This window comes from Schistosoma haematobium, chromosome 2 (genome assembly GCF_000699445.3).
Source record: "Schistosoma haematobium chromosome 2, whole genome shotgun sequence".
NCBI classification, from domain to species: Eukaryota; Metazoa; Platyhelminthes; class Trematoda; order Strigeidida; family Schistosomatidae; genus Schistosoma; species Schistosoma haematobium.
The window spans coordinates 15178633-15205353 of NC_067197.1; the positions used below are offsets into that span (position 1 = coordinate 15178633).

Consider the following 26721-nt stretch of genomic DNA (forward strand, 5'->3'; position numbering starts at 1 on the left):
CTCGGACGCAAGTACTCTCGCCGGCCGATTCCACTTGTACTCTTTTTGGCACGATTTCGGTATTCGTTCGATACCACGAGATCGCCAACAAAATAAACTTGGTTCCTCTCTATATTCGCCTTCTGGTTCATTTGGTACGCATTTCTTTGTAGTGGTTTTCATAGTCAACTGCGACTCGACTCCACGCTACAATAGTAATCAGACATGATGTTTCGAATTAACTATTTTAATCCTGCTTATAATTCCGTACTTATTCTCAAAATTAATTGTAATCTGACTGTTTATGTACGTTGTTAGTATGCTTTGTTTGTGTGTATGTCTGTTCATTGTTTATTTTATTCCACTATGTTTTCGGGACCGTATGAACTAAAACAAAGACTTACTTTCATCTGGCTAGCAATAGCCGGAATCCACGCTAAATACGGTAATTTCCTCTCACTGTTTGTTTACCGATATGCACTCCTGAAACATGTGTATCCTCAACTTCACTTGTCTACTCAACTTCAAAATTTCTCTTTGATTATGCTGACAGAGTGGGGGAGGACGTATGTCAAACTTGCAATCAGATATTTCGTTGAAGTCGAATAAGTAGCATAAATCAGCAAGCCCAACTCAAGAAATCGTAATAATCTTCTTGAAACTTTGGTGTTTACCGCTTACTACTAAAATACTTTATGTAAGCATTGAAGATGATCCGATCACAACACGGAGTAAACCGAAGAAGTCATCGATTATTGATTAATGTTTTTGGTAAAGTTGGATTGGTCTTTATTGCCTAAAACTGTGTGAAATTCCTGAATAATATGCTCTCCAAAGTAGTAGAAATCGATGGTTTGAGACCCTAGATATATACGGAATTCATCAATGACAAACGGATTTCTTTTGCCATTATTCACCAAATCTTGAATGTGTAATTCAGTATACTTAAATTCGCCTCTTGCTTTATCATCATTTCGTTATTTTTTCATTTTTTCTGAATTACTTTTAGAAATCTAGTACTTTTATGAATTAGCGTAATTGAAACCTCGAATTATTGTATCTATTTATTGATAGTTTTCAGTAAAATTCACAATTATTTTCAACGCAATATTTGTTTGTTCCCAGTCAGTAGCAATATCGCTTTTTATCCCTCATTGGTTATTGAGATTGTAACTTCAGGTCTCTTGTTGCTGATTAGTGAAATCTAAATGAGATCAAGTTCATTTCTTATTCAAATTCATTGCACATTATCTTGCTGAACGTTTCATTCATTAAAAACGATTTGAGGTTATATTTAGTGCACGTTCAGCAATTAAGAATAATTTCCAAGTCATATTTTAAGTAATAATAATAACAATAATAATAATATCACTCCTTGATTTTGTATAGACTTGTCTGCAGACTGATATGCATTTCTAGTATACAAGGGCTAGTAATATCAATTCTGCCTAAAACTAGATGTATGGAGTTCGTCTTCACGATTCACTGTTTGAGTGCTCAACCATGCATTTCGTTCAGTGTAAATATGTGTTATAGCTTGTGGCCTATGTGCCCTGTTAATGTATAAGGTAACGATACCGCCAATTAGAGAGCAGTGAATTATCGATCGACCAATGACACGTAAAACCCGTACGAGCAGCCTAGAGTCCTGATTGGTCCTGCTTCCCGCCTAGCCCAGCCAGTTAAGTCCAGAACACCAATCTGAGCCTCTGCGATATGCATCATTATATTTCAAACACACTGAGTTTATATACTAATCAAACAAACCACAACGGACCATAAAATAGAAAACAACATTTGTACAAGATTTGGCCAAAAGTGGCTGTGAATGTGGGAGGCAGTGATTAATAGAAAGGGCATAATTCAAGAATGGTAAAACGTATAATAATAGTTCATAGGTTAAAATAAAGCTTATAATAAGAGGAATATGAATATGAATAGTTTAGCTATTTAACAATTATACGTTCAAAATATACGTTTAGTATTAGTCGATAAATAGATCCCAAAAATTACTATTCATTCTGCTTATCGTGACATAACAATAAGAAAAGTGATTTCTTAAGGTGGTGTCTATTATTATGTAAGATTTCTATGGTTTACCTTCTAATATTTCCTTTGATTTGACTAGACATTAATTCTCAAATTCTTATTCTTTCTTAGATAAACTCAGAAAACACCGATATCGGTCAGTCGAAATCAAATATGCTGAATATATTTTATGATCCGTTGGGATTAGAAACAACTAATTGTGATGACAGTGGTTATCCGGTAGTTGACAGTATTAAAAAAATGTCTAATCCTTCACATAGTTTTCATCCATCTGATGGCAAACATAATCTGCTTGAATCCAAAGACAATGCTCTAAATGTTATTAGCATAAAAATGAATGTTTGTATGGATGATACGTTTTTATTGGAATTTTTAGACAAAAATTTGACTGGAACTGATTCCAAAACTAATGTCGATTTCGCCGAACGATGTGGTTTAAATTCTCCAACAGCTTTTGTCGAAGATATGATTAAAAAAGCACAGAAAACTTTAAATCATCAGTATAAATGCTAACCGTTTTTTCTGTATTAATCTCAACTGCATTTATATACCATAAAACAATTCGACATTTTACTGGGGGTGTTTCGAATTCTGATTTGTCTTAGTTGTAATCTTCTAGCATATCTATATCTATCCTTAAATTTTCCTTAAGTCACTATAGTAATTCGAGTTACGACATCCATTTTGATAACTGTATATTTTAATGGGAGGTTAAATGTTATTAGAACCATGTGATACATAAATAGGATTAATCTAAATTATAAATTAAGATGTTAAGAAATTTATGTTCTGGTGTACTAATGTTGTGTTTAATTGCTCTTATGGCAACCTAATTTGGTTCAAACTCCAATCTGATAACTCATAAAGATACTCGTGATATATGACCACAATGTATCATTAGGTAATTACCAAAAAAGCACTTAACAAGTATATGAACTTTAGTAACCACCATGTGAGACCTCTTGCAAACTTTCCACGTAGCCATTTGGATAGTTTCGATCTCAACGACTTATGCTTTCCAGTAGCTTTATTGCTTACTTATAATTACACTGTTTTCATTCCAATTTATGTGTGATTGAAGACATGATGGAAACCAGTTTGTAAATCAATGAAGTCTGGTTTACCGCTCACTGTTTTGTGAAATACATGGTTAATTCATAGTTAAGAACGACTGAGTTCATTGCTACATCGTTCTGATTGTTGTTCACATTATCTTCTGATAACCTTTATTTATGAATTCAATAAAGCTTCATGATTGCAGGAAATTTTCTTCATCGGTATTACCAATATGTTTAAGTGATAAATGTGACACAAGCGTAATAAAGCTATAAATACTTTCCGAGTAATAATACAGCAATGACATAACTTCATTTGATTTTTTCCTATCTTATAGCATCTATATGAATAGCATGAGTATTATTTCAATGACCGCATGTCTGTATGTTTGAATATATTAAATTTAAAATTCCGTTTTGCCTTTTTCTACTTTTGTACCAGTCAACTAGCTACATATCTTGATCTGTAATTTTTATCGAATGGATTTTAAATTAAGTACTATCAAGTATATAAATGAATACGTTTTCCTCCTGTGAAAATTTGTCAATTTATCATTGAAAGGTTCGAAAGCGTAGACTTATTATACTCTTCTTAACGCCCACTAGAACAATGTGTTTATAAAATTAATTACGCTTGGGTAATCTTGCTCATAATAGGTATGGTGATGAATAGACAAGTATCTAGTATTATGGACTTCTAAACTGATCACCATATTATTCTAAGCAGAGATAATGGTGGCTAGCAGTTTGAAGCGAACGGTTCTGGGTTCGAGTTCTTGAGTGAATGTCAGCTGACCAGTCCCAAGAAGGGCGAAATGCGTGTCCTGGGTTCCACTGCTAACCACTCTCACCTCCACCCATAATGCTTGTGATTGAAGGCAATATCAAAGCAATCCGCACAGGATGCACATTTGTCAATAAGAGACTGATCAATTGTATAATGAATTCTGACTTCAGTACATCAATCATACATACTTGTATTTATTCATTGTTTTAATTAGTCAACTTTACGTAAATAATCTAAATAGACAAAGAACGTCTTGGCTTTAAAATTTATGCGGTAAAGATACTCATCAGAAATTCGTAAAAAGGTACTTGGATGCTACTGTATTCGATTTCTTCAATTCACTAACCGAATCGCGCTTACTTATTTCTTCTCCTATTCTATATTTTGAAGTCTGAAATATCTTGTCTTGTCTGCAAATTGTATGTCATTTATGCATTCTTAGGTGCGTTTTTATGTACGCTTCGCAGTGTAGTTGCGTGAATTAATTCATGTGCATGTAAACCAGAGATTTACTGAAATGTAAAATCGAACTCATCTTGATCATTTTTGAGTGAACCCAATTTACATTTAATAATGTTTCTCACTTTCCGTTTTCTACATTTTTGTTTATGTTTTACAAAATCTATTTTTAACGCTTGTGTGAACCTTTCGATAATTTTAAGAATATGTATTTTCAAGTAGTGTAGATTGTAAGTTAGTGAATTCTACTAAATGGGAAGCTGAAAATTTGAATTAAGAACATGTGATGATTAGGCTAACTAAAGTTTATTTGGTTTAAATATTAGGCATAAAACAATGTAAGTTGGTTACTCATTTAGAGGAAAAGAAATTGGAGTATATTGACTCTTATGCTGAAATAAAGTTTTGTTATCGATAAATAGGCATTTCACATGAATAGTGAATCGAATCATAAAATAAAACCAAAGATGAGAATTGTGTATTTTAAAGCTTTGTTTAAGAAAGTGCAAAAAAACCACTCAAATGTTGTAGCATCCCAAAATATGTTTAGGGTGTCAAATATGTAATTCATAATGGGTTTACCATGCATCGCATTTTGTAACAGGATTCATTGGTGAACCAACTGGACAACCATATGCACGTGCGAATCTTCTACTATTGACAAACGCCCCGATCACTCTTTCAAGGTAGAGAAAACAAAGTTATTTCGTTAGTTTGTAGAGCTGTAAACTAAATACACAGATACTGTAAAGTTTGCTAACTGAAACTACTGTTTTCTGATAAAGATTGTGAAAGGTTAATCAGATTCAAGGTAAAGTAGGCGACTTTCAGTGCAGTTCTAGACCATCGGAATTCATTAATTTTTGAGTTTTTATAGCCGTTTGTATTATCTGACAAATAACAGTTATATGGCTTTCAAGCATGATAGTGTTCATTCTTGATACGGAATATAATGCTGAATAATTGTAATTCTTCGTTATATACTGCAACATCTGCTATGAAAACTTTAGTTTGTGTCAACAAATATTTCAAGTCATAAATTTTAGTATAACATATGTAATTTAGATCGTTATAAATTCTTACCTAAACTTTTCCAAGACATGAGGCATAGCTACTGCATTTTGTGCAAGTATTACCTCACCATGATGTCCGCACATAGCCTTGAAAATGGGATAATGAAAACAGTTGAAAAGTACATTACTAGTTATTTGGTGATAAAACAAGACATGATTATATTTAGGCTGACATTGCACTTATTATACATTACTTAAAGTATACATCACTCCGCCTTGAGCCCATCTTGGGCTACTGCCGATCCCAAGCCCGGAAAAAAGAAGAGAGTTGGGCATGAGGTTAGCGGCACAATCACGTTAAAATCTAACTCGCTAAAAAAACGCTAACCAGAAAAAATAATTCAAACCATTTAAACTCTGCCCTGGAAGTACGAAGGTCTTCATTTAGAAGAGTTATGACGCCTCATGGTGAAAGACGAGTTCCTTCGGAACTTACGAATTTGATGGCCCTTCTAACAGTGAGAGCAACCATTAACGTAGGTCCATGGAATGTTGTGGTGTTTGAATGATTTAATGATTCTTTTGTACTTGTTGAATGCTCGATTTAGAATTCTAAATACAATACATTCGTTTGTGCTCATCTAGTGCTTCTTGATTCAATTGTGTTATATCGAGGATTCTTAGTTCATAATATAATTGAAATCACCAAATTGGCGTCGCGATGGAGCCTGTGATTGAATTATTGGATATACATTCAGATTTTGGTGCTTTTGATGATTATTTTGAAAGGTTCGAAATCTGGGCTATGACAAAGGAAGATGATGAGGATTTTAATATTGTGGCATATTTCCTCACATTCATCGGAAAAGAAGTATACAGCTTATTAAGAACTCTGGCTATGCCGGAAAAGCCTATCTCTCTTCCTTATACAACTCTCAAGGAACTGGTGCTAGACTATGTTAAGTATACAAATTTCAAACGCAGTAAAGGAATATTTTGTAAAGTGATTCATGAGGATATAAGAAATTCCACTGCATTACTACGTCATCCCAACACAGTGCATACTCAAGGCTATGCAGATAATTCATTGAGGAGTTTGGATGCATTTCACGAAGATAGACATAAGTTTGATCAGTGTTTTTGCTGTGGCAAGTTACACTCTTTTAATTCATGTATAGGATAGGAATCTCACGGATCAAGGATCATCAAAACCTCCTTCAAAACAAAGAGAGAGGGCATTTCAATGAACGTCATCCAATGATACGCGCCTACCAACGACTACAATGAAAATGTTAAAGATCAGCTCTACAATAGGCTGCAGTCAATCGTGGAGAAATGCCCAAAACAAAGGACCTGGCCATTCTGATGGGAGACCGAAATACTATGGTTCGAACGGACAACACTGTACATGAAGACATCATCGGACGACATGAACTGGGAGAAAGGAACGAAAATGGTGAGGGATTCGCAAACCTATGTGTTTTCAACAAACTGGTCATAGGTGGCACCAAATTCCCACATAAACTCATACACAAAGCCACATGACTTTCACTGGATCACACTACACAGAACCAAATTGATTATACCTGCATCCACAAAAACTTCAGGAGAACGAATGAGGATTTGAAAACCAGGATAGGAGCTGATATAGCCCCGGATCATCACTTGCTGGTCAACAAGATGAAACCGAAACTCCAGAAGCACTGGACAACGGGCGGACAACATCAGTGATTTTTGTACGGCCTTTCTTCGGGATACGGACAAATCGAATAAATTCAAGGTAGACCTCAGCAATGGGTTCTAGGTTTTCATGATCAACTCAAACAACACCATAGTCAGAATTTTCAATACACATATCAAGACAGTTCTGCTGTATGGAGCGGGAACTTCGAGAACTATGAAAGCTACCATCCATAAGATACAAGTGTTTATTAACAGTTGTCTGAGCAAAATAATTCATAGACTTATGTTAGCGGGACATAGACTAGATTAAAGCATGCTCAATGCATGATTGCTTTGGTGCACGCTGATTGGCTAATTCTTATCCAATCAGCACTAGTCGATAGTTGGAGAATACTCTAGAATCTTCTCATGTAAAAAACTATAAATATACTGACGTTTTCTCTGTTGTGCTTCTGACTTGCTATTTGGAATATAATCTCTTTCCTGTTCAACCGTGTTCTGATTTGGGGACTTGTCGAGTGAATCGGTGTCCGAGAATACTAAGCAATAGGAATAGCTGGGTCATAAGCGTAAGAAGAAAGAGATTATAACAGTGGCGACGGGGAAAAACTAAAGAAAAATGGCGATTTCTTTAGAACAGTTGCGGTTAATATTACAGCACCAGCAGAAGTTGTTAGCCTTGCAACAACAACTATTGAGCACACTTTTCACTCGACCAGAAAATAAGAAATCTGTTTATGATGCAGTAACAGACATTTCAGAAGCATATCCAGTGGAGGGTTCAAATCCCTTTAGACCCGAATCAGAACGTAATATTTGTAACGTGTCCGGCTCACAGCAAGAAAATACTGTGCTGAATGCTCATAAAGCTGTGGCAATACGAGATGATCAAGAGCCAGACCCTGTAGATGAAGCCCGGAGTCCAGAATTGAATGAAACACTACTGGTCCTGTCTAGCTCTGAAAATAAATTTCAGCTAGAACAAAATTATGGTCCACGTGATATTAGCCGAAAAAGCTATGGGGACTCGTATTCAGAAAATAACTGCAGTGACACGATGAACCCAAATATACCGAATGTTACTCAAAATCATTGTGAGACAGAAATTTATATTGAATCAGCTTATCCGATTTCTAATGACAACGTATCAGATATGGGTTCTCAGAATAATGCATGTAATTTTGATGAAATTTCTTATAAAAATGAGGAAGATATCTCGGCTGAGTCAAATTATGGTCAAAAGTCTAATTTAATTTTGTTAGATGTTGATTTCCGTAATGATCCATTATCCACTGATGAAATTTCTAATGGATTTGAAAGTAATGCTTCAGAAGACTTAAACTCTGACCTCAAATCAAAGGTCGTTCATTATCATCTAGTCATTTCTGGTGGATCCGACATTCAATGCAAGAAACATCGTTTAAATAAAGTCCTATTATTTGTAACTTGGATATATAAGGATCCGACATTGTTTCGCGGAGGAGGAGAATGTTGGAGAATTAAAAGTTACGCATACTTTTTTTTTAAAAAAAAATCAAAACGCCGGGAACAGACACGTCAGTCTCTGTGCAAGAAAAAAGTGATAATTCTTTATTGCTTAGACGATGGACTAATCGAGAGCACAAGCCAGTCGCTCAGTTGCAGTTGGACCCTAGCACCAGATCCTACGAATCGGCTCAAAGGGGAGGTGTTAGCGGGACATAGACTAGATTAAGGCATGCTCAATGCATGATTGCTTTGGTGCACGCTGATTGGCTAATTCTTATCCAATCAGCACTAGTCGATAGTTGGAGAATACTCTAGAATCTTCTCATGTAAAAAACTATAAATATACTGACGTTTTCTCTGTTGTGCTTCTGACTTGCTATTTGGAATATAATCTCTTTCCTGTTCAACCGTGTTCTGATTTGGGGACTTGTCGAGTGAATCGGTGTCCGAGAATACTAAGCAATAGGAATAGCTGGGTCATAAGCGTAAGAAGAAAGAGATTACAACAACTTAGTTCCCTTTATTATTTTAAAGAGAGCAAGAACAAAGGCTGGTGCAGAACAATACGAATTCATTTTATTTCGTTAGGTTCTAATCAGTTGCTTACACCCTAAAATACTTGAAATTTAACGTTATTATAGGTATTGACATACTTATACATCAGAGGGAGATGAAGGATATATATATATGTATAACATGATGTAGCAAAGATTTCGTTAGAATTAATTAGGTCATAAAATTTTGTTTCGAATGTATAAAGTTTGGGAGGGAAGGTTCCAGAACATTGAAATAGTGATTAGAAATCATGGAATTAAAACACATTAGATTATTATGCAATGAAGTAACTGAAAATAGATTAATGTTAATAAAGAGAGATATGAATTGAAATTGGTCACTTATGAATGATGTAATTATAAAATTCAGAAAGAGTTGGAATGACGTAATAAATAAAAGGGGGAGGGGTAATGTTACCAACTCAAATTCAAAGGCGATAATGTCACAGGGTCAATCAATATGAGACTAAAAACTGCATTGAGAAATAAAAGGGTGGATGTAACGTTACCAGGGCAAAGAAAGATTTATTACTGTTCCGTTATATATATATATATATATATATATATATATATATATATATATATGTATCCTTCATCTCCCTCTGATGTATAAGTATGTCAATACCTATAATAACGTTAAATTTCAAGTATTTTATGTTGTAAGCAACTGATTAGAACCTAACGAAATAAAAGGAATTCATATTATTCTGCACCAGCCTTTGTTCTTGCTCTCTTTAAAATAATTCAGATCTGTTGGTCAGACACTATCAGTAACAATCTACAGTGGGAGAGAACAAACCAGATTCCAGCGGAGGAAGAAATCAGGAAGAAGCTCTGGAAGTAGATAGGGTGCACATTAAGGAAATCAACTCAGTACATCACGAGACAAGCCCTTACATGGAATCCCAAAGGCCAAAGGAGAAGAGGAAGACCAAGGAACACATCAGGCTGAGAAATGGAGACAGACATGGAAAGACTAAACAACAATTGGATAGAATTAGAAACGAAGGTGCAGGACCGAGTGGATAGGAGAATGATGGTCGGCAGCCTATAAGTTTGTTTGAACTGGTAGTTTTCATTTTGATGATTTATGTTATTGTCTTAGTTTTAAACTTCACTCCTTTTTCAGCTCCTTCAGATAATGTGAAAATATTATTGAGCAGACAGTAAATTCGAATAATAATTTTCGGTTGAATTTCAGAAATAATGACATGGGTGGTATGATGATTTTTATGAAAGTGTTGATGTATACAACATTGACATCCAAGTTCAAGGGGAACAAAGAACGTAGGATGAGTGTTTTAGATAAAGATGATAAATACCATTGAATATAACATTGAGAAATGCACCATAGGTATTCTTATGAATAACAGCAATTCGAATCTTCGACTTACTTGTGCAGACGAGAGGAAGAACAGTCGATCAGATTCAAGTGACTCGTGGTTATCTTGGCTAACATTGTTCGAGAACTTCTTCAACAAACGCTTGTATGTCTGAATAAAGAATGTTTTGTAGCGTAAAATTTAATGTGACTGAGTTAGTGTTTTTGAAATCAACGGTCATAATACGTAGTAGTAAAACACCATTTATAGTGAAAAGGTGGTGTGTTTGTGAAACGCTTTTAGCAACGTGTTATCATAACATAGTTTCTATCATGAACGATCAAAATAAACCTATGCACATTGTGCTGTATTTCATAGTTTTCATGAATCACGAACGAGAAATCGAGTAACAGAGTTATGTACCTATTTTAACCACCGAAAGAATCATTAACCAAGCTATTGAGTTTTCTGCTCATTGAATTCATTTCACAGAGATATTCCAAGTATGTTTGTGTGTTTTGTCCCGTTAATTTTATACTGCAAATCAAAGTTGACGCTAATAAAATTTTGTACAAATACAGTTTCGATTATTGGACAGAACACTACGGACTGGTCGATTTTTGTTTTCATATCAGCAATTGTGAGATAACTGTTTGAGCTGAGTAATAGCAAAAGAATATTTGAAAGCGGACAAAGGAGCATATAACTCAGAATGTAGTGAACGTGGGACAAGCATATCAATGTTTTCTTGAATAGCTTATTAACCTCTTAGTTACTCAATTATCAATCATATGGTAGGGTATTGACAGCTAGAACAACGAACGTGATATCGGACCACTTTGTGAACCCCTATGTTTACCTGACAAAAATTATCATTTATTCAGAGAAGTAACTGTAAGATCCTTTGGTATTTACTAAATCTGATTGCTTTCTTTGTTATGGTGAGTCAACAAAATTTTCTGTGTTGGTCTCATAAATGACACACGATTAATAGTATTCTTTATTTATCTATACCATATTTAGATTTTTGTTCATTGAAAGGAAATCATCGAACTACTCAAGATACACAATAGTATTCTGAGGATTGATATCTAGTTTCAGTGGTCATAAACAAAATTATATTAATTATCTGAATGTACTTACGTGGTACGACGCTTTTAATCCATCATTGTCAGCCAACATTTCTTCTTGAGTATCAGTGCGAAAAGCCTAAATCAGTTGAACAATAAAGAGGCATGTGTTGTGTAAGATTGTGAACCTGAAATCAGAAATTCTCACATTCCCTTTTTTACACTGAAATGTTATGCTGAATTGTCTTCGAAAGTCACTATTGATTAAAAGGAATTTCACTTCCGAACAAAAACATGCTAATAACTAGTCTGAATTGATTTTCTACTCTTTTTTTTTCAATTTCTGTAGTATTTCGAAAAACAGTTTATTCAAAATAAATCACATAACAATTTACGAAATTATGAGTAAGTTTCGTCAAATATAGCGAAACAAAATTCTTAAAAAACAGGACTTCAGTGTGCCTGCTAAGGGTAGGGGATACTCGTAAGTTACTAGTATTTGACCATAGATGTCTTATAAATATTGCCAGCATCTGCTGGGATCAGCTGGTAAGTAATAGTGAGGTTGGAATAGGAGTACTAGGGAATGACGGTAAATCAGTTGATGAAGTTGTGAATCTTCATCGACTGAGATGGTTGGACCACGTATTACACATGGAGACGGATAAACAATGTGAGTATGAGTCCTACCCTCGTTGCGTATCGGTTTCTTAAGGTCGTCTATGGGTCTTGATTGCTGCTAGACTGATTCTTTGATGATAAACTTGACTAGTAGAACACATTAAAATAGTTTTGTTTTAACACACCTTTAGCTCCACCTGTAGCTCTTCTAGAGTCACTGCCAGTCCCCAGCCCGGGTAAAGGAGAAGGGTTGGGCATGGGTTAGCGACCCCATCTTGTAGACAAATAACTTGCCAGAAAGACGCTAACCAGAAAAAAATAATTCAAACCATTTAAACTTTGCCCCAGGAGTTATAAGAGCTTTATTTAGAAGAGTTATGACGCCTCATGGTGAAAGACGAGGTGCTATGGAAGTCATGAGGCTGATGCCTCATTCTTGCAACCAGAGCAACATTTTCTATAGGCAAATGGAACGTCCGGGCAATACAGGAGACTGGGAAGACCAGTCAAATAGCAATGGAAATGAGGAGATACAAATTGGCAGTACTTGGAATCAGCGAATCCCATTTGATCCAAGCTGGACAGCAAAGGTTAAATACGGGCGAGATGCTGCTATACTCCGCTCACGAGGAGGAAAATTCTCCACACAATCAGGAAGCTGCTCTAATGTTGTTGAAAGAAGCACGAAATGCACTTGTAGGATGAGAATCTCACGGATCTAGAATCATCAAAGTATTATTCGAAACAAAGAAGCATGAAATCGCAATGATTGTTTTCCAGTGTTATGCACCTACCAATGACAGCAATGACGACATTAAAGACTAGTTCTACGATAGGCTGCAATCAATCATAGCGAAGTGCCTAAGAAAACACATCACCATTCTGATGGAAGATCTAAACTCGAAAAGAGAGTAATAACTGGTGTCACATTTAATGGTAAGTTTATTTTCCAATATTCTCAAACGTTTTAAGTTAAATACAGTTTAAATGAAGAAAGTAGCATCACTTAATGATTATGGAAAATTTTTGTACTAAATAACCTATGACTATACAGAATTTCAGTAAATATTTATATGTTCGTATTTATAATTTAGCTAAACTTACTTTTAAAGCAGTGTAACTATAGTAACCATACTGACGACTCAGACATAAAGCATTCAAATGTTTCAAACCGGATGACAGTAAAGCATTGAACGAAGTCCGTTTATTCTGATTCTCATCATACAGTACACCTGGAGATACAACGAAACTAATAGGTTATGGTTATTGAAATTGTAATTAATTTTAACATAATTGCTAGTGTGCATGTAGAGTAGAAGAAAGGGAAAGCAGAAATCAGTATATATTTGTTTGGTAATCACCAGTTTTCACATCAATCGAAATGAAAGACTAAAACCATGAGTTTGTCAGAAACTAATAAAGCAGACATTATAAAAAGTGGATGGTGTCTAGCAGTGGAATTCAGAATACTCATTTCGTTCTATTTGGGACCCGTCAGTTAGATGAACCTACATCCTAGCTCTGCTTAGAATGCTTTTGACCTAAGACAATATCAAGCCGATCCTCACAAAATGCACGTATGCCAATAAGAAACCAATACATTGCAGTCCTAAACATCAATGAGAAGATTCAAACAATCAGTATTAAAATGAAATTATACAACAGACCTTCAACCGTGACTCGTCAAAGTACAGCATACCAGAGTAGAACAAGTTTTTTCATATGATTCCAAATTATTCCATTGGAATTAAATGGGAGGATAGTTTTCAATGAGTTCTATGGATGAAGTTTCGACTATACACTACATTGCCTAATCACTAATACTGAACCAGTGAAAATTTATATCATCAATTTACTATCAGGACAACAGCAGTCTAATGTTGTATTCGAAAACGAGTCTGATATTCAGTGTATGGTAACAGAGTAATACTCAGTATCAATTAGTCGGTGATTTATAGAATAAAATGATTTTGTGAATTTCGAAATATTAAAAGTATGGAAACTAATAAAAACCAAAATATGAATCAAATAATTCACCGATTTCTAATAAAAGTTTCCACTAACGAAATATACCTTCAATTGATAGTAACTGTACTCTCGTGAGACGTGGATTGATGACACAAATGAGCCTTTCAATCGTTGTTACAAGTAATCGATATGAGTGTGAACTAAGCTGACATGGATGCGGTCAAGTATTTAATAGTCAAGCTGAAAAGATTTAATATTTCGTTCGAAGTACGACTAGATTAGACTAGTTGAAGCCAACCGCTGCATGGTATCACAAGCAAAATGTTTTATACATTAATGAACTAAACTGAAACTTTAAGCTGTTATTGTATTTGAATATTTAAATATTGTGAGGATTGGTTAATGGATTCTTTCTATTCATATTATAGTGAATTGTCGTGAGATCGCCCTCCTTTCAGTGATGTGCTGATTTCGAGAATGTATCGATACAGGACACAGGTGGTATTTTGTGATTCCGTAATCGTAAAACGCTTAATACTGACATGTGGAGATTGTACACGATGACAAAATATTATTCGGATATTACGTGATGTTTGTCCATAAGGTTAGTTTTAACAAATAAACAACAAACTGAGATCGTTAAACTCAATAAGTTGACATTTTGTTGATATGCAAAATAAATGATTCTGATGAATACACCTTACTAATTTGTCAAATAGTAAATTTCTCTATGAATTCATGAGACAATTAAATGATATTTTGGTTTTATGAACAGTATTATACCGAAAGTAATAATTTCATACAAGTTAATTAATATTACTTTTAAGAAACTGAAAATTCAGTATACTGATTGAACAAACCTTGGATACCTATTCCGTGCATAATCTCATGACTTATAATCCAACCAAGTGCTCCAAATTTCGAAGCTAAACTACCATTTTCATAATAAAGTGGAGGTTGTAGAAGTCCTGGGTATACATATATACGATTTTCATCCGTTGCATAATACGCTGATACGAGACGTGACAGTGATCCTGTGAGAGATCTGTTCACAAAAATATAAAGGTTTGGTTATTTCACATGTCGTATCATTTCATTAAAATTTCCCACTTTTTACATTTCACCAGGTAATCATTTCAAGATTACTACGGTACGAAATGTCTGGTATTTCAGTTTTATCACAAACTAGCATGGATTATATTACATGATACTTAAGGAATCGGTGAATGAAGCGGTTTTATTCATACAAAAATTGGGTAGAAATTGGTATGTCAGTTTACAATATGAGATTATGGAATCTGAATAAAAGTAATTTTTTACAACCGCTTTATTAATATGGATTCTAATATTCAAATTAAATATTCGTGATTTCCTAAATAGCCAGTAAGTAAATAATCAGTTCAACTTTTGTACTAATCGAACTAGGAAGTTTACTGTTTGAAAGATTTAGATCATTAGTGATTATTTTACATAGATTATTGTCTGTTATTTGGGTTCACATTAGTAAGTAGTGTCAAATCTCCTAAAGACGAAAATACAAAGATGCTATATGATATGATAGTAGTTTTAATAATAATAATGGACAATTAGCATTTGTCCTTTGAGTTATAAAATGAATGAAATCTTCTTACCTCATTACACTTTTCAATCGTGTAATTAAGGCACAGAAAGTTTGCTGAAGGAAAATGATTTGTACATCCTTCTGTTTTCTAAGATTTTAATGAGCATATTCGTTACAAGATTTAGAGGGAAGACGTCGAAACACGAACCAAACACACACTAAATCAGTCCACGAAATCAATTTGATTTCATGGTAATGTTGGTTCTATTCAGTAGAAGGCATCAATCCATAAGATAATTTCGATTAAAGTAAATTCAAATCTTTGCAGTTAAATAATAAAATTAACAATTTGTGATAACTTGTATTGTTTTTATATCAGAGATATCATGACAACTTACGGGTTATATTTGTGTAACTGGGCTTTCAAAGTGTCAATATATTTCGCTTTACGGATATAGAATTCATTTGTGTAATAATTGTCCTCTCGAATAGGGTACTAAATATTATTTGTGTGAAAAAACATTGACAGAGATCATTTAAAAGATGTTTAAAGCACGTTCGACACATTCTGTTTTCCAGTTTATTGAGTAAGTATTTCTGAATCAAGGGTTTTGGAAAATGCAGTGTCATTGAAGCAACATTTCGGATTTTCATTGTCAAACTAATCATTGTCACATAAATTGACTTTCCTCAATTTGTAACGCCGAAATACTGAAATGATTTGACTAATGCATAAAATTGTGCGAATAGTCCTCGTGTGATTATAAATTTTCTCACTTGTACTATCACGAGATTATACGTGATGATTTTGTACATGCACCCAAGTTGTTGAATTATGGTAGGATCGATGTGTAGTTTTTGAGGACCAGCAGATTGGTCCATAAATTGACCGATATATTTGGACCATTTAGGGTTTAACCTCTGAGTTTCCGAACTGCAGAATAAAGACCAGTGAGTTGAAGTTTCTCTACCACGTAATGATTGAGGCAAACCAATGTTGTTTGGAAATGTGAAATATGGTTTTATTACATTAAGTGTTATCAATGATGAGTTCTAGGAATAACGGTGTCTTGTAAGTTTCACATTTCTCCTCCGTGATAACCGGAGTTATTTTGTGTAGAATTAGCTTATCATTATATACAATGACGTATAACATAACCAGTTTTCAAAAAAATAATCATTAGTTGTATCAAATGGACATGTAAAATAATTTATTTTTCAATAGTGAAATAAGTGTAGTTAACTTACTTGGAATACTGTTGAGAGATTTTCTTTTTGTTGAGAAGCATTTTGATCGGAGTACAAGGCAAATATACCCATTTTTGAAATCTACAATTTTTCACAACAATCAGTTATCTTACTAAAACTTAAACAAACCTTGTATTTCATGAAATTTTTCTCTTCTTCATTCAACGACTTGATTTTTGGTATTGAGTTAGTGATAGTGAGTTTAATTTCGTTAAACATATTGATCACCTGTAATAGAGTGAAAATTAATCGAATTGAGAAAGTGTATGTCATGTTTGAAAATGATTGTTCCACAAAATAATAAGCTTGTCACAAATGCATTACCGCTTTTCACCAATTCTAGTAGCAGCCTTTTAAATAATCTTGTTAGCTTTTTGTTTTGAAGGAGCTACTTGAAGTTTTTTCCCTTTCGGCATTTTTCACCTTCTCCATTCCTTTTTGCTTTTGTTTGTTTTTCTTTAGCTGCACGTAAAAGTGGTTGCCTTCTGATTTCAAACATCGTTGAGGTTCATTTAATAACGGTTACGAAGGTGATTGATGAACAGGCTATGTCGCTACAGTATGATGGATTTTGGTTTCTCAAACCGACCGTTGATTTCTGTTCATCAAGGATATGTTTTTGATATTTAAATTGTGTACCAATATACAGTCTAACAAAGCAGCTTAATAAGATCATTTGGATGGATATTAGAATCTGTATTTCAAATGGATTTGGTGCGAAACATGATATACAGGTGATAAAATCATTTTGAGTGGTTAGTTGCCTACTCCTACTAAATTGTATTGTGTTACACTTAATCTTGGCAATGTAATGTAATGTTTACAATAATGAAGTCTCGTCCCATATTGTTCGAATGATTATTGCACAGTGTAACTCCTAGATTTCAAAAGAGAACACACCAGTGATCACAATTCGTAGGGATTCTGAAGATTATTTGAAAAACAATCAGCAGATTTTCACTGAAACTGCTTTTTTCGAGAAAAGTGGTTTGAGTTGATTGTCTTACCGAAACCAGGTCGATATTGGAACGATGTTGGCCGTTTGATGTAATTCATGTAGGAACGTATATCCGAAATCGAAAGAATAATTTCAAAACTGTTGAGGAACAGGTTTGTAGGTGATGGCGAAAGTATGAAAGTGTTTTGGAAATTCTCATGAATTAACATCAAAGTAACCCTAATTTTCGCATCATAAAGTTTGTCAGTATGAAATGTAACCAAAGACAATTTTATTTAACACAAATACAGTTAGGAAATATTTTGTGCTGAACGCTTATTATGTTAAGATGTTGAATATCATTTTTTGTGAGGTGTGCTCTAAATTGTGCTATTCGGAGATATTTGTTTATGTTTATGTAATTTAAGTCAAAAAGTGTAGTATCCTCTTGATTTAAATAATTTTAACCTTCGAATATGAATGGTCGACTGTTGGGTATATAGGGGTTTCTGTCAATATTCCAGTAAATTTACGTTAATTTCGATTATTCTCAAACCATACCACTGAAAAAAATTTACGAGCTATTCAAATTCGACCACAATAATGTCTACAAATATTTCTTTTAATATACTTGATGTTTAGAATGAAAAATAAGACTTTTCCAATAACTAACTGGGTTTCTATCTCTGGAGACACTGATTACTTATACCAAGATGAGTAATCATGGTGTTTCACCATTTGGATAAGTAAAATGATTGAATGTTCATACATTAGCGTTCACATATTAATAGCAGTAGGACGAACTTCGATTGAACTGGTAATCACCATATTGAGTTCCATTTATCCATTTGTGGACAGTTAAACTCTGTCATGAATTACAAGCCCATTCAAAATAATAAATTAAGAGTAATTTTCTAAATATATCTTATATCAGACTTCATTTACCATCACTCTAATACAACGATGTTTGTTCACTGTAGTGTTTCTACTAGCCTATCATGAAATAAAACACTGTGTGTACAACTGTCCATTGTCAAGAATTGAACGGTTTTTCGTTATAGTAAGTAAACTATACCACAAACCATCATCAATAACTGCATTCTGGTTTACAGACTAGAAAACAAACTATAATATACACCCGTTTTTCATGATCACTTGTATCATGATGGATGATGATTTCTAGAATAAACCGGAAATTCGAATTAAAACACAAAGCCGACTGTAACAATGGGTTAAATGCTATGATTTTATAAAATTGTCAGTTAGATGCGCATTACAAACATACAATCTATAATGATCTAACGAGAATTGAGCAACAAATTGTCTATCACTCAGGTTAAATTACTCTGAAATCGAATGCTGTTCAATATAACTCGTCTATACTTAATTGAAATAAAGTGTTTTGATTTGTATTGTCAGCCGTTCAATAAAAGCTGATAGAATTGATGGTTGGACTGAGTTTACCAGAATTGCTTTAATGGGATCTATGAAGTTCACAGACTGTATCCAGAAAGATGATGTTAAGATCACCAGTTATGTATGTTACTCAAATTTTGTAAAATAGTAATCTATGATATTTCCATTTTACTCAGGTGTGTAATCCACTTAAAATGGATAGGTTTCATTTGAATGTCATAATTAAGTTGTAGATCCTTGGATATATAAGGTATTCTTCAATCAGTGAATTAATTGTTACTAGGAATCTATTTGCATTGTCTCATTTCATCATGTAACGATTTCATATTATCGCTAAGCGTGTTTACCGTTCAAACATTGTAGATAAGTGAAATATGACATGAACCAACCTCTGTTTTGTGTGTTTCGTTTACATGCGAACGGATATAATGTCTTTCAAGAGTCCATGGAAATGCATCCTTCAACCGTTTTATACATTGCTCATCAAAATGTGGCTGTGAAGCTATTTAAAATAAAGTGAAATAATGTTTTGTTGTGAGAGGATCAAATGACTTTATATAAGGGAAGAACAGAATCAGTCAGTATGTCAACAAATAAAAAGCTCATCCTCATGAAACAAATGACACTATCGTTCAAATCAGTGCTTACAGATCTAGTGTTCATGACTACTTGTGTACTCAATCATCGTATACTTGCTTCAACACTAAGTGGAGAAAGAATATATTCAAAATAATGTTTAACTAAATAGCTGTTTACGTCCACTACATTAATTTGAATATCAGGACGTGCTTCAAAGTATACTTTAGATAATTACTATTTCAAGTTATTCCACTTCTATCAATATGACTGAAAATGACAGTGATGAATAAATGTATATTGGTTCAGGGATGATGTATTACGTTGATGGGATTTGCAGAGTATACTGGATTTGTTCATATATGAATATGTCTACTGTTGAATTATGCAGGCAGAATACGATAGGAAGTTTTGTTCTGACTAGTAACTATTGCCTTGTTTATTTATGTGGTTTCTATTGATGAATAACAATATTATACTGGTTATTAGTATATTTATTGATGTTAGTAGCCAGTGATTGTCAGTTGTTTGACGTTAACTTTATTCATATGCTCAATGATTTCGACATCACTGGTGATCTTAGATCATATAAATTAAGAATATCATACTTATTAAGTATATAAATTTGCAACACATGAACAGTGGTCGGAGCGTTTCTAGTCATGAAGACCATCGACATACAAAATTTGTTCGCTACCGATCAACCTATCTCTTTGTTGTTACTCTGACAACGGTTATAAACTGATATACTGTACCTTTTAATCACAGTGTATAAGAAATTAAGCTCAGTATTTTCATTTTCAAAGCATTGTAAGGGTTGTGATGACTTGTGAAAAGATGTTTGTTTCCTAAGGATACACATTTTTCTCCGTACATTATTCTTGAAGAACTAAAACATGAATAAGTGAGTTAGTAGTTCAGTCGTTTAGCATCAGAGCGGAAAAACAGTTTTCAATTCAATCCGCACCAAACTCCACTTTATTATACATTGACCTGTTCAGAAGTATAATTATGTATTATAGTAATGGTGAATAAATACATTATCAAACGAAAATTACTGTCCACTAGTATATATTTTAGGGTCGATAAGTGATATTAAATGTCGTTATTCCAGTCGTTCTTATAAACAGTTCAATGCAATAAAATCGTTGAATTACATACAGAGACGTGGTTAGAAACTCAATGTCACATGAATAGCCGCTTCACAGTGTCATCATTGACTTTAAGATGGATATTTCACAGAAACGAGTAATTAAATCAGTATATTATTGCCAAGTGACATTCTCTATTTAACAGTTTGGAAATGAATATATGTCTTATAAATTAATGTCAGTCATCAAGATTGTCTATTACGAATAATCACTTCATGAATTTTTGCCGAAAATTTCACTTAAATCCAATTCCCATCTAGTTAACAGAATATGTTTCTTCAAAACGGGATGCAATATAATGAAAACGGGTAAAACTATATCTGAATTAATATATCCGTGTGTAGTGAAAAATTTCATGACCTAAATATTCCATACGTTTTAGTTATTAACTACAAATAAAGTAATTCTATTGTATAATTTCAGTACTAAGTAAATAAATACATTGTTGAATATATAACTAACATGAATTGAAGTTATCATTCGTTTCAAATGTATGGACGTTTAGTGTATTCTTTTGTTGTTCTCGTAAAAAATCCATAATAGCTATTGTGCGTAGAGTACTAATGAAGGGAAAAAAGTTAGGTCAACAAAGCTCTTCAATAAAGCTAGGGTAATGATAGTAATAATGAAACAGCATCAGTAAAACGACATACTGAATTAACAAATAACACTGACAAATGGTTCCAAATTCCAATAACTGTTCGAGAGCTTTATTCTCATCATTTGTAAGTTTCTAGAACGACCTACAAGTCTGAAATACGAATTCTAAAATGTGCTTAATCTCTATTTTATCTGAATCAAATAAGTAAAACAATAAATGTTATGCATTTGTTACAAATGTTCATGAGAATAAAATAAAATTGGACTATTCAAATGTTTTTAGTTCCGAGTGATCCTAAACAGATAATGTGGATTGCATAATCTGATTTGTGAAAAGTGAAAATAGCTTATTATTATCTTATAAAGCTTCGTCAGTGCATAATCCAAATACAAGTTGAAGAATGTAGTTAAGATTGAAATTAGTCCATCTAGAAATTGTGAAATTTCAAAGAAGACGATCCAAGTTGACCGAACTAACCTAAACAACAATCTGTCCAGTTTCTTAGAAACAAATAAGTCAACACATTAGTCAATCATTGATATGTTTCATTTTAAACAATGATATGTTTCATATGTTTGAGACAAAGCAATCAAAAACTATGTTTTTATTTACTTGATTAAAGTGTGAAAAACTTAACATTTTGCTCAACTACTAGGTAGGAATGAAAGGTAGTAATATTGATCAATAAACAGCTACTGACGAATAAAATTGATTAAATATTTCATATTAGTGTCTTTCTGGCATAGATTGAAACCAGATGATCAGAATCTGTGTTGAACTCTGTAAATTATAACAGTCTCTTTCTTTGTGACAAGTGTAACAATGAAATGCTTTCATGCAGAAAGTAAATAGTTTTATTATCCAAATGTAATTACTAAACTTACGTACAGCTATTAGATTCCATTTCGATCTCACCTAATTATTTTCACAGTTTTAAATCATGAATTGATCTTAGTTAGACTCCCTGTGAAAACCGGGAAACATTGAACGGCTGTTTCTTACTAGTATGCGACTCCTCAGTGGTGCATGTCCACGAACCCGCATCCAGGAATCGAAGTCAAGCTCCTCAGTCTCACACATGAACGTTAAGTTTTTAGATTATTGAGTTAGTATCCAACGGTGTAAAGGTTTAATTTCAACTGACGATATTGTGCAACCCTCATCTATTGCCTGTGGTGGGTAACCATTGTGGATACACACAGATTGGGCATCTCATACGAGGTCAAAGAAACCATCAAGTGCTCCTAGGTTTTCAGTGGTAGTGTTACTGAGGTCAACTCATGATTTAAAAGTCCAATTTCTACAGTCTCCACAAGTCCTTTGCACTAATATAATTCGTTGTTGAGAGATGCAGGTGCTTATTTTTACAAACTTATCGACTGATAAATCCTATGTTTGTTGCCGACCATAAAGAAAATAAATTATGCTTTACCTTCCACCATCTATTTCCGTCAATATTTCACGGTATTCTGCGCAACGTTGACGGAGTTCATTTCTCCGTTCGATAATGATTGGTAGTTTGTGGTATTTAACATATCCAGTTTCTTGTAATACTTTGTCAAGTATATAACTCCAATCGATCTACACAAGTAAAATAAGTTACAATGAGCTTATAATATGGTTTTTCGAGATGGAATGAAATAATATTTTCAGTGACTTTCACGTCACATATAACAGCCTTTTTCATGGAGATGACCACCTGTGTATTACTAGGCAAAACAGTTCAGTAATCTAATACTGATTATTGAAATTCCAAATAAATATAGATTCCTAGAAAACTTAGCTTACAAGTATTCTATAAAATGAAGATTTCGAATGCTGACTTTCATCTGTTCACTACAAATAATGTCTCACTATTCTGTGCCAAGTAACCTACATTTTGTAGCATACACTGACAGTTATCAACTACAATTTTTGTTAAGGAGTCTCAGTTAAACTGCTTTATATTTTAAAAAAAATATAGTTGGAGCAAGTCATAGGATAATATTTACCTGTGGACAAATGGATTGTAGTTCGTCTTTCGTCACAAATTCTTTCAAGTGTTGTTTCTTTGGGTTCGACCTCTTTTGGCGATTGAGCGTAAAACATAACAAGAATCAAAATGACAGTTGTATCTTAATTTCAATTGGATATCACAAAAGGAGACTCTTGGGTGAAAATCAGTTACAGTCATGGTCTGACAATTGTACACTCCAGTTATACGATATAAGGATTTTAAGAGACATAGTTCACCGATTGTAACGATGAAATCTTACTGCCAACAATGATCTTGTAGTCGAGTTTACAGGAACGAAAGGAGAGTTTTCGGTTGAAAAGCGTGTAATAGCCATTTCTAATTAGGTGAGAACTACGAGGAAAGCATGTTACCATGATATTTGTCTGAAATCTGTTTCGGTAATTCGAGTGGTTTTTCTATTATTCATTTTTATCAATCAGAAGACCTACAGAAATAGGCAATCTGCTCAAACTTTGGAGTTACATTTCCCAGTTGTTGTTAATGCAGTTGATCACCAATCTGTTTCCGTGAATCAAAGATACATAATAGCTATATGACATTCTCTTATGCATTTATTAACGGTTAACAACTTATTGTGATGCTATAATCCATAGAATTCACGTAAATGCTTATCCGTATATTTCGTCCGTTTTTTTCATAAATGAGGGGAATGTACATCAAAATTTGTACGTGGAACAGATTATTATGTGCAGAGAAAATCGATCAATTTTAGTAGCGTAAAACAATATTATCCTATTTTTGACTTGGAAACATACAAATTCTTAAATAAACTCACTCTGCCTAATCGAATCATTTTTCGGAAAGCATCCGTTAGTTGTAGTATTTGAGACTGAGGTACCCCAGTTTCAAATGCAAGCTTGTAGTAATCCTCTTCGGATTTATCCATATCAGTCTGTCAAATAAAATTTGGAACATCTTTTACTCAAACTGAAATATACATGTAAAACTGAGTGGGTGAGTCATTGAAATGCACATTGATATAAGACGGAATTTATTTGTGAAATATTTATGATCGTTATTTAAGATGTACAGATATCTCCGAAATATACAAATAGTTTTGTGTTTTTCTATTGTGACTCAATATTTGTCGACTGTTCTGGTTGAGAATGATGATTCATTAGTTATTCTACAATGTATTAGATTAAGTCATATTATTATGAGTATCGAACTTCCATATTGATGACACATATGTTCCCACCCTGGCATCTCACACTTGGCATTCGTAATACATAGGAAAGCAATGTACTACGAAAGACAGGATTTATATCTATGCGAACAAAACATTTGTATTATCGGAGAGTGAGTTCACCTTGTCAATGAACTGGTAAGAGTGTACTTCATTTATGTACCTTTAAAAAATTCTGGTGAGATTTTGTCATCCATTTTTTCAATTTTAACTTTATATGGAAATATTAGTAAACCTATTTAAATACCTTTTGGAATTACAAATGCGATATGACAATATGATGTCTTCTTTCGTCATTATTTACAAATATATCAATGCAGTTGGTGACTCACATTCTCATCATACTCTTTCAGCTGACGTATTCCTTAATTTTGCATAAAACTTGAGTTTTTATTAGACATATCTTTTGATAAACATACAATGATTACTTATTAGCAATCCGACGTATGCTGTACATCTAAGCATATGTACTTATTACATAATCTTAAAATTTGATCTATGAAATCATGTTTTCTCACAAAATACTGTTATGAAGATAATTGTTTGAAGTATCATCTAAGTGTAATTTCAGGCATTAAATACTGTGTCAAAGTGTCAGTCAACTTATCTTTCGTAATTACAGAAATGCATTAGAAATACAGGATTGGAGACGATATTGAAAGCGGATTTGTGATATAATGTAAACGCATATAAATGGAATGTTCAAATATGGCCTGGTGAGTAGCAGTCTGTTAATCTTTTACCGAATTCCCGAAAATTCGGCTGCTACCATAATTTGACAGCTTTCTTTAGATGCCACGAATAAACATCATATTGAAGAGCTGATTTTGTAATATCACAAAAACCTCTAAACTAAACTCAGTGACGTGATACATAGAGCGTCAGTTAGTCCAAATGCATTAATTTTGATACCAAAGAATAATTTAAGTAAATACGTGGTACTAATCATTCGGCTGAATGAAACGTTTGCACGTCGATATTTAAGACTTTTCCGACATTTTATTCAAATCAATATGAGATAGAAGTCAGAAGCTTTCATTGAATTACCTATTAAATAAATAAGTTCTAGACAAATTTAAAAGTTACCTTCTGTAAATCTGTTTGAAAAGCGAACTGACCAGGTGAAATCTGATGAGAGATTAGAATTACAAAATACATTGCAGTGGTTTGTTAAACAAAGTACATACTGTATAAAACATGTAATACCAATCTGAATTTTATTCAACCTGTTTTCACCGACAATATGTATGTGAAATGTATTTGCTTAGTTTGATACAATTTCTTGTTTATGAGATATATTGAGAGTATATTATTTCTATAAATATTACCATTACATGAAATGACACATTGATTTACAATGATTTATTACGTGTATTCACTACTTGAAATTGTAATTTAGAAATGTAATTGGTAAGAGGATTTCAGTAACACCATTTATGTATTTTATGTGAGAAAATGGTCGTAATTAAGTTCCATAAGTCAAAAACGACAACACAGTGATGTAAATTTCTTCCTGACGTTATCCTTTGCCAAAACCTTACAATGGCATCTATAGAGATTTAATAAATGAATGAGTTTGTAGAATTATATTAAGAAATTATGTCTAGGTATTCGGTGAAATCAAGTATCAAAGGAAGGTTAGGTAGTGATCTAGGCGTTAATGAAGATTAGGAACATGAAAGTTATTTTCAGGTCAGAAATGGAGAGATTATTTTTAACCTGATAGACATGAAGGAAAACTTAAACCCATCAAGGTGATAATGACAATGGAATAATAATTCTGGAAAGTTGTACGAAGGTCATTATTATTGGCTATTGATTAAAGAAGTAAAGTATAATAATAGAAAATATGCTGGAAGCGGTGAAAGACCCATGGAAGTGTTATAGATCATATGTGCTGTTTTTGGTTTGAATCTGTAAACTGATGAAGACTCACGAGTAATGCAGTTTTTGATAGGACCTTCATTTGTATATCTGTAT

At 33.4% G+C, this 26721-nt stretch overlaps 3 protein-coding genes across 3 annotated transcripts; 2 read left to right on the forward strand and 1 right to left on the reverse strand.

The window, feature by feature from the left end:
• Positions 1–207: 207 nt before the first annotated feature.
• On the forward strand, positions 208–2602 carry MS3_00006297 (uncharacterized protein; the record flags this gene model as incomplete). The annotated part of the gene is made up of 2 exons (XM_012944937.2): positions 208–285; positions 2140–2602. The coding sequence occupies 2 exons, from the start codon at positions 208–210 to the stop codon at positions 2539–2541; spliced, it is 480 nt and encodes a 159-aa protein (XP_012800391.2). The 3' UTR covers positions 2542–2602.
• Positions 2603–4653: 2051 nt separating this feature from the next.
• NEP2_1 (NEDD8 protease Nep2) lies at positions 4654–25854 on the reverse strand (the record flags this gene model as incomplete). The annotated part of the gene is made up of 15 exons (XM_051214427.1): positions 4654–5007; positions 5413–5489; positions 10462–10560; positions 11533–11598; positions 13185–13312; positions 14909–15093; positions 16008–16105; positions 16858–16938; positions 16987–17085; positions 19600–19712; positions 21400–21497; positions 22971–23119; positions 23530–23601; positions 24331–24447; positions 25828–25854. Coding segments are annotated over 15 exons (1509 nt in total), but the record flags the coding sequence as incomplete, so codon positions are not given.
• On the forward strand, positions 7474–8920 carry MS3_00006299 (uncharacterized protein). The gene has a single exon (XM_051214428.1). It carries the CDS (start codon positions 7645–7647, stop codon positions 8737–8739), a length of 1095 nt encoding a protein of 364 aa, XP_051067599.1. The 5' UTR covers positions 7474–7644; the 3' UTR covers positions 8740–8920.
• Positions 25855–26721: the final 867 nt, after the last annotated feature.